This window comes from Protobothrops mucrosquamatus, unplaced genomic scaffold (genome assembly GCF_001527695.2).
Source record: "Protobothrops mucrosquamatus isolate PMUCROS unplaced genomic scaffold, P.Mucros_1.0 scaffold110, whole genome shotgun sequence".
Classification (NCBI taxonomy): Eukaryota; Metazoa; Chordata; class Lepidosauria; order Squamata; family Viperidae; genus Protobothrops; species Protobothrops mucrosquamatus.
This window is the reverse complement of record NW_015386482.1, coordinates 836,772-846,568: the sequence shown is the minus strand read 5'-3', so window position 1 is coordinate 846,568 and position 9,797 is coordinate 836,772. Positions and strand designations below refer to the sequence as shown.

The window sequence follows — 9,797 nt, the reverse complement described above, 5'->3', positions numbered from 1 at the left end:
TATGAAGCAGGAAACAAAGAAAAAAAAAAGAAGCAAAAGTCTAAATGGGGATGGGTGCACGTGCGTAACAGCCAGCCTCTCCGTCCCGCTAGAGAAAAGCGGCCCAGCGCCACCGTCTCTTTCCCGCCTTCCACAAGCTCCAGCCCAGGGGTAGGCAACCTTGGCTCTTTTATGACTGGCTCAGGAATTCTGGGAGTTGAAGTCCACGAGTCATAAAAGAGCCAAGGTTGCCTACCCCTGCGTCCATCCGAGCGTAAACTATCCCTGACGTGTCCCACCAGGGGGCGCTAGAAGGAAAGGAGAGAGGGAGGGGAGGTTGCTAAGAGACGAGAGCGCGGCCGCGTACACAGCTGCGGAGACCCAGCCGGGAGACAGACTTTCCGCCCGGCTCGGCCAGGGGACTCTTCTCTTTCTCCCTCTCACGCGCCGGGGCTGTCTATCGCCCCCTCCCTGCAGACATGGCTGAGGTGAGGTCCCGTCCAGGCAATGCAGCCTCCTCCTTTTATTTTCCCACATCTTTCCTATCGGCAGAGTAAGACTCCCCCTTCCCCATGCTGTCGCTTATTAAATTACTCTATGTCGCCTCCCCCAGATCTCGCTCTCTTTAAGGGAGCGGGAGCGACCCATCGAAGGCAATGAAGGGTAGCCTTGGATACCTCGGAGGTTGCCTGGTGCTGCTCAGCACATGGAAGAAAAATCGTTTTCCTTTATCAGTCGCATCATCTTTACATCACATTGTGGATTCACTGACATGTTTTTAGAAACTGGAAAATGTACAGATAGTTCTCGACTTACAACAGTTCATTCAGTGACCGTTCAAAGTTACAAGCTATTGAAAAAAATAATGCATGACCATTTTTCACAGTTACGACCTTTACAGCATCTGCATGATCATGTGATCAAAATTCAGATGTTTGGCAACTGATTCATATTTATGACGGTTGCTGTGTCCTGGGGTCATGTGATCCCCTTTTGCAATCTTCTGACAAGCAAAGTCAATGGGGAAGCCAGGTTCACTTAACAACAGGGTTACTAACTTATCAACTTCAGTAATTCACTTAACAATTGAGGCAAGAAAGGTTGTAAAATGGGACAAAACTAACATAACAAATGTCTCACTTGACAACAGAAATGTTGGGTTCAGTTGTGGTCGTAAATCGAGGATTACCTATATCTCTCCCCCACACACACCCTCAAGCTGCTAATAATCCTTGATTGGGTTAAGCTTGCAATAGACCTATGTAAATCAATGGAAAAGATAGTCATGACTAATTGAAGTCAATTGGGTTAAGATGGGCAGCTACAGAAATGGAATAAATAAAGTTCTGTTTATTTTAATTTGCAAATTTATAATCCATTTCCTTAAAACAATCTTCCCAGAATTCAGGGATGGACAAGTCAAAGTCTGCACAGTATTGTTCATGTACTGTAAATCACAAAATGGATAATTTAACTAGAATGGGATTATCTCATATATTAGGGATAGTATTTTTTTCTGTTAATTGTCCCAGAATAAGTATATTATTATTTTTGATCTGTGCATTATTGGTCCACACCCAGTTCTTCCTCTTCTTTTTTCTTGACCAGTATCATATCCTAGAAATCCTATTAATAAATTTATCCAATAAAAGTTAATTCAACCTGATACTTAGATTATAATTCCTACCAAGAGTGAGAATAAGATTCCCTGAGAATTTATTTTGTAAGGTTTCTTCTTTCTAGTGAATTAGAGTCCTACCAACCCTACAAAACAATACAAACATTAAACTTGCTGCCTCATTGGTCTGTATCTTGCCACTTTTATGTCTGTTCCGAGTCATTTAAAGTGTTATCATCTGGGAAAGGTATCTGGTTTTTTCTCTCTGGTTTTGTTACTTTTTTCAATGTGTCACTAGCCAGATTTCACCAGTCAAAGGACTGCAACAAACATAAGTTGTTTTTCACTTTTCTGCTTTTTCTACATTGGTCTAGTTTGTCTGCCCCTCCAACCATACCTTATTTGAGCATCTCCCAAAATAAAATGATGTAAAATAAACATTTGGAAAGGCTCCAAGGCGAAAATAGTTAAAGAGAAATAGCAGATAAACCTTGCCACACTGTAGAACCAGGATGGTACTATATTAGAGTATGCCAAAATTGACTAGCTGGTGGGCAACATCTCACTTCCTGGAACGGTAATGGAAAGTGACAAAAAAAAAGATAAATAAGCCACAGCTGAGAGAGATTCAGTGTCTCTCTTTATTTGGAGAGTGCATTGATGTATAGAAGAACTGCTACATTTTAAGATAACTATAATTTCAGAACTGTGTTAAGGTGGATTAATTCAAATATGCTTATTCTTCTTCCACAAGTAAAATGGTGAAAATCTGCTGATCTACTCTCTTCTTAAATATGAGATAAATTGGGGTTAGAAACAGATTTTAGCTATACAAAACTCAGGAAAATGAATATTAATAGAGTGGGCAAGGGCTTGGGGGAAAAAAGGCTATTGCCAAAGGGAAAAAACAGTCCAGCCTATCAAAAACAGTACCATAAAAATAGATTAGAAACACAAGTTAAGATAGGCAAGAAAGTGGTAAGTGAGCACCTGTCCAGCCCAGATGAGTTCAAATCACCAGGACCAAATGGATTACACCCCACGGTTCTCAAGGAACTAGCAGATGTGATCTCAGAACCACTGAACTATATTTTTCAAAGATCCTGGAGCACTAGGGAACTACCAGAGGACTGAAAAAGAGCTGATATAGTTCCCATCTTCAAAAAAGGGAAAAAATAGATCCAGAAAACTACAGACCTATCAGCCTAACCTCAATACCTGGGAAGATTCTGGAAAAGATAATCAAACAACGAATCAGCGAACACCTAGAGGCAAACAAAGTCATTACTAAAAGCCAACATGGGTTTGTCAAAAACAGATCATGCCAGACAAATCTTATTGCATTCTTTGACCAAGTGACAAAATTAGTGGACCAGAGGAATGCTATGGATATAATTTATTTGGATTTCAGTAAGGCATTTTATAAAGTAGATCACAACCTACTACTTGATAAGATAGAAAAATATGGGTTAGACAGCATCACCACCAGATGGATTCATAGCTGGCTGACCAGCCGTACTCAGCATATGGTCCTCAATGGAACTGCATCTACATGGAGGGAAGTGTGTAGTGGGGTGCCCTAGGGCTCTGTCCAATGCTCTTCAACATCTTCATCAATGATTTGGACGAGGGGATAGATGGGGAACTCATCAAATTTGCAGACGACACCAAGCTGGCAGGAATAGCCAACACTCCAGAAGAGGAACTGGACAGACTTGAACACTGGGCACTATCTAACAATCAGTGGTGAAAAAAGTAAGGTTCTACATTCAGGCAAGAGAAACCAAATGTACAGGTATAGTATAGGTGGTACCTTGCTCAATAGCAGCAACTGTGAGAGGGATCTCGGAATCCTAGTGGACAATCACTTAGATATGAGCCAGCAGGGTGCTGCAGCTACCAAAATAGCCAACACAGTGTTAGGCTGCATTAACAGAGGGATAGAATCAAGATCACATGTAATACCACTTTACAATGCCTTGGTAAGGCCACACTTGGAATCCTGCATCCAGTTTTGGTCACCACGATGTAAAAAAGATGTTGAGACTCTAGAAAGAGTACAGAGAAGAGCAACAAAGATGATTAGAGGACTGGAGGCTAAAACATATAAGGAACAGTTGCTGGAATTGGGTATGTCTAGTTTAATGAAGAGAAAGACGAGGGGGGACATGATAGCAGTGTTCCAGTATCTCGGGCTGCCACAAAGAAGAGGGAGTCAAGCTATTCTCCAAAGCACCTGAAGGCAAGACAAGAAGCAATGGATGGAAACTAATCAAGGAGAGAAGCAACCTAGAACTAAGGAGAGACTTCCTGACACTTAGAACAATTAACCAGTGGAACAACCTGTGAATGCTCCAACACTGGGAGACTGGACAGCCATTTGTCTGAAATGGTATAGGGTTTCCTGCCTGAGCAGGGGTTTGGACTAGATGACCTCCAACCTCCCTTCCAACTTTATTATTATTATTAAGACTGGTTAGTAAATGGAAAATAAGAGTCATGTACACACTTCCTATCACTTGCAAAACACACCTCTGCTTATGCTGCAGTTTAGATCATGTGTATCGCTAACCAAAACTATCACAGGTCAACTAACCTCATTCCAAGATAATGAATGACAAAGCATTCTAAATTTTAGAAATCTTAAGTTGTGCTTAGATAAAATTAAAGAAAAACATTATTTTTATATTAATACAACTAATAAGATGTTAAGACTGTTTTGGTCATGGTCTGGGGAAGAGATGAAATCAACCCCCTGGGGCTAAAGGAAGAAAATAGGATATTATCAGGAAATGGTTTTGTTGTGATAAAGTAGAAGCATTAGTTACGCCTATTGATTTCATGCTCCATTCTTTTCTGAATGCCTCTTAATCATTGTTTTCCATTCTGTTTTCAATTTTATAACTTGTTATATTTCTAATCCTTCAGATGTTTTTGAGTTCCATCAGCCTGGACCAGAATGGTCCAAAATATACTGCTCAAAAAAATTAAGGGAACGCAAACTCCTTCAGTTCCATGTTAAAATGTTCCCTTTATTTTTGTGAGCAGTATATTTAGAGTGCACTAAACTGTTTGCTTCTTCTATGCCTTTGGTTATTTCCAAATTTCTATTTTCTCACTATAGTAATGCTTTTGCTGTATACATTTGTGACTCTTTCTTTAGTCATGCTACACTCTTCTTTCATATATTATCTTTCCACATTGATTAGAATGCAAAATGTTTAAAATTACCGTAGTTTAGAGCAGTGGCATGTACATGGGGGAGCAAAATAATCAACAGTGCAGACACAGAATGTCCAGAGCTTTGATTATGCTGAAGACATCACCATATTTTCTTTTTTGATGCCCCCTGTGGATGTCCTTTGTTTAGAAATGCATCTATTTATGACTTTCTTTGTTCTGTATTCGGTATACTAGATCTTCCTCAGTTAATTACTTCACAGCTTCTCTCCTTTTTGTTCTTTATTATTATTGTTTCTTTTTCTTCGTACCACCTTGTTTCCTAACTCTCTGGTTCAAAAGAAATTCCTGAATATTGTTTTAATCCAGTGTATTTTTTCCTTCATTTCTCCATTCTTCCCCCCCGCTTATTTTGTATTTCCCCCCCTTCTTTCATCTGAGTTTGTGCTCTTTCTACAGGGATTTCTTTAGATGAACCCATTTTCTTTTGCTTTTTGCAGAAACTGTTCTATGTTATAAACTTTCCTTCTGCCACTCATTTAGCTTCAGTCTGTGCTTTTTGATACTCTGGGCTAACCTGGGGACTATAAACCATGTTTTATGGTCTGAATAACTGGGGTTGGCATGAATTCAGTCTAGAAAAATAAAACAGAAGCAATTGTAGTACTTTGCTTAGCCCACAAAAACTTTACTTCAGCTTGATTTCCTTCATATTTCCCTGTCATCAAGTTGTATATCATAAACAAAATACCATTAAACTTCAAGCTTTAAGAATAAAAAATAGTTTTATTGTGGGCTATAACTTCAGTACAGATACAAGGGTACAACATGAACAATTTTGTTCATATCTAAAATTATAAGAATGAAGTAAGAGGGAAGAATGAAGAATTCATTTAGGACATAGAGGAGAATGAGGTAATAATTAGAATTAATTTGGCCTTTTTTTTAGAATGAACAAATTTACTAGAACTCTAAAGAGTGTTGTCAGAGCTGGAATATTATTTACATCTAGAGCAATGTATGTATGCATTTACCTCACATTAACTGTTGAAGAAATAATTACTTAGTAAAAAAAGAAGCTTCATGAAATGTATGATTTTATATACTAAGATGAATAGATATAAAATTAGATTAAAAAGATATATGCCTACTGGGCATATATGGGATGTTTTGCTTAATTGTAGAACTTTATTATATATGGTGAAATAATATTCCAAATATTTATTGAAAGACAAAAATTTAAAACAAATTTTTAAAACATTATTACAGCAGAATTTCCATAATCACAGAGGATACATAATCCCTAATATGTCATCATTCTAGGGCAGTGATGGCAATCCTTTTAGAGACCGAGTGCCCAAAAACTGGCCCCGCCCCTGCTCTGCCCCCCCATCCCCCACCCTGCCTGCCCACAGGGCCACTCACTGCCTCCAGGGCCTGCTGCAGATTGCCCAGGCAGCCCAGCAGCGCCATGGCCACGCCCTCTGCCCGCACCCCACAGCATCAACTGTGAAGGATGGGGCGTGAGGGTAGAGTCTTGTCTACACTGCCTGGCTGCCATGTCCTTGGCTGTGCTGCTCTGTGTGGGCCACACTCGGGGGCGACTCTCCTCCAGGGGGGCTGCTGGTGAGGGGGTCACGGGGGAGGCTTGGCTGGGGCAACGGCACGTGTGCCCATAGAGAGGGTTCCGAGTGCCGCCTCTGGCACGCGTGCCATAGGTTCGCCACCACTGTTCTAGAGCAACCTATTTTTGGCTAGTATATAATAGTTTTGCTTTCCTCTCATACAGGAAAGGTATGATAAGCCTGTAATAGAAGAAAATGTCTTTGAAGCTTTGGAGAAAGACTTCCAAGAAGTCATCAGTGAACTTACAGGAGATCAAAGCCTGGAGAAATTTCGTGTGGAATATGAGAAGCTCCATGCAGTGCTAAAAAAGTCTTATGAGAATGAAAAGCGTCTCATGGCAAAATGCAGGGAACTGAATGCAGAGATTGTGGTGAATTCGGCTAAAGTGGCTACTGCTCTAAAGCTCTCCCAGGATGATCAGACAACAATAACATCATTGAAAAGGGTAAAATAATCTTGATTAACAAATAGAGCAATGTATCAAACAATATATACTATTCTCTGGTGAGAACAAATTTGTAAAATGTATTTCTATAATTTTTTGTTCTCCTAAAATGATGTTATCTAATAATTTATATTGAAACTGAGATCCACCTTATTTATCTTAGCTTATGCATGTCGACTGAATATTTAATTCAGTTATATTACGTCTAAGAGAATATGGATATTAAATTTATTTATTTATTTATTTATTTATAATTTGATTTGTATCCCGCCCTTCTCCTCACCGGACTCAGGGCGGCTAACAGCCTTATAAAACAACATTACAACAAATATCAATATTAAATATTAAATATATCAATATTAAAACCAGATTAAAAGAAAATATTTGTAAAGGCCTAGTCGTTAAAATTACCCTTAAAATTACCCTTAAAAACCCCTCTAAAATTCCCTAGGCCAATCCCGCTTGTTGGAAAAGCCATGTCTTTAGGGCGCGGCCAGAACAATAATTTGCAGGGCTCTACTATTCATTCCAAAGCACTATTAAAAATATATTTTGGTTTTGTTGTCTAAGACTGTAATTCTGAAGGAGTATGATGGACCATTGCTTTTAGATGTCTGAAATGGATGAAATTCCAGGAAAAAATGAAATCAGAAGGTCCCAAAGGTGCTTTTTCAAGAGGCAACTGGACTTTCTTATCTTGTTTTTTTTTTTTTGAAGACATTTCGGTTCTCATCCAAAAAGCTTCTTCAGCTCTGACCTTCAAATAGTACAGGAGTATGAATGAATTTCCAGAAAAATTGCAGACTACAGGAACCATTTGCACTTCAGCTCGAGATGCAGACAACACAGACTCATCCCCAACAGCCTATGCCTGTATTCAGCAGTGAAGGGACACAGAGCAGAAAACATCTTGTAGAAAGCAAAGCTCCACAACACAGTCCTTTCAGCAGTTCCAAGAAGGCTCCACACCCATTTGCACTACTCAGATGACCCTGAGAACACAGACAAATCCAACAACTCTTTAAAAGAATGCAGATGATTACCTCTCTTCAAGGAATATAAATCCTTCCACTCTCCACCATCCAGTCAGAGCTGAAGAAGCTTCTTGGATGAGAAGCGAAATGTCTTCAAAGAAAAACAAGGAAGTCCAGTTGCCTCTTGAAAAAGTACCTTTGCAACAACCATGACCTGGATGACTTAGAATCTCCATAGACAAAATCAGAAAGCGTTTTCCACATTAGTTGTAACTTGAATATATTTCCCCAGATTTATTATTCCCTGCTAGCTTTGGCTTTGATTTTTATAGGTCTATTAGTCCAATCTGATATGGAAAAAAAACCTGCCTTGAAAGAACTTCGTTGTAAATGCAGTTTCCTGAATTTGGCTTTAAGTCAGAATCAAAGGCGATCCTTTTGGTAAATTATCTGATGCCTATGTGATCATAGGTAGTCTTTGTTGAATGACTATTTGCTGACAACATTTCAAAAGCTTATTTATTTATTTATCTACTAAACAAACAAAATTATAATGGTGCTGAGTGAGGGAGACTTATGCTCTGTAATATTTTGGCCATCATAGCTTTCCATGGTCAGGTAATGGCCCTTTGTGACCTTCTTTATTGCCTTCAATGAGGAAGTGGGCAGGAGGTCACAAATGGAAATCACATGACTATGGGACATTGCAATGATATGGGATTTGCCTGATAAAAACAACAGGGAATGTCACAATTCATGATGGAATTGCTGGTCCCAGATGTCACCATTAACCAAGGACTACCAATGATGCTGTGATAATTCTTCCAAGCATTTGGCCTGGGTACTGAATGAGCCTGCCTATAACAGTTTGAAATTGATTGAGTGTGAGTTGGCCTTAGTCACGCCATGCTTTTTATATATTATGTTTCATCCTGTTGATCTATATTTTTGAATTGAATCCTATTGACCAGAGTTGTAACTGTAACCAGAGTTAATTGACCAGAGTTGTAACTGTAACCCAAACACATTGATTAAACAACTAACATGCAATGTTCAGAAGCAGGATATGCAAAAGTGCACAGGAGAATAAGCAGATAGGGAGTCACTCATGCCTTGGCCATCTCCTGTTTGGATTATGGCAGTGCACTCCACATAAGGCTACCCTTGAAAAGTATACAGAAGCTTCAGCTGGTGCAGAATATGGCTGTGTGGGCAATCTTGGCACCTAAGGAATGGCACATGTAACACCTTTACTGCATGAGCTGAATGGTGCCAGCTTGATTCTGGATCTAATTCAAGTTGTTGATTATGATCTTTAAAGCCCTACATGGCATGGGGCCACGTTACCCACAGAACCATCTTCCTCTCATTACATCAGCCCGTCCCACCTTGTCATGACTCTTTGGCATATAGCCATGGGACAGGTTAGCATCCTGAAAGCCCACCTTTTAATTAACTTTTAATATTAATTTTTAATCCACAGTTGCCTTTTTAGATTGTAAATTTCATATACATTGTTTTTTTTTTAATTTTTTACTTGTAAACCACCTAGAGTCACTCTGTGGGGGAGATGATTGGTTTTAAAATTTTGATAAATAAAATAAAAATACAGGTAAAATAAATACCAATTCACAGAATCCGCTATGATACTGAGTTAAAGATGATCAAGAATGGGACACTTCAAGTAAGGATTTCACATTAAAAAAACTTAACACTAATGTAAAGATTTATGGAGTTCTGCTAGTTCACTGTTTATTGCATTTGTGAAGATTTGTGTATTGTGTATTTGTGTATTGTGAAAATACTGTAAATATAGTAGTTCTTCTTCCCAAACTCTCATCCTCAGTATTTGCAGATTCCAAGCAAGTTTGGTGTGGGTTTGAATTATCCTTTGATCTGTTTTCCTCTGCCCAAATTAGACAGCAACTGATTATTAAAACATTCATCTATTTAACCATTATCAGTCATTGACTAT

General features: G+C 39.0%; 1 protein-coding gene across 1 annotated transcript in view; it reads left to right on the top strand.

Annotated features, from left to right (window-relative positions):
- Positions 1–348: 348 nt before the first annotated feature.
- CFAP58 (cilia and flagella associated protein 58) overlaps positions 349–9,797 on the top strand; it is a 58,650-nt gene continuing 49,201 nt past the window's right edge. Inside the window, exons 1-2 of the mRNA XM_015812781.1 lie at positions 349–467; positions 6,567–6,848. Coding sequence (XP_015668267.1) covers positions 459–467; positions 6,567–6,848 — 291 coding nt within the window. The 5' untranslated portion in view covers positions 349–458. The remainder of the gene's footprint in view (positions 468–6,566; positions 6,849–9,797) is intronic.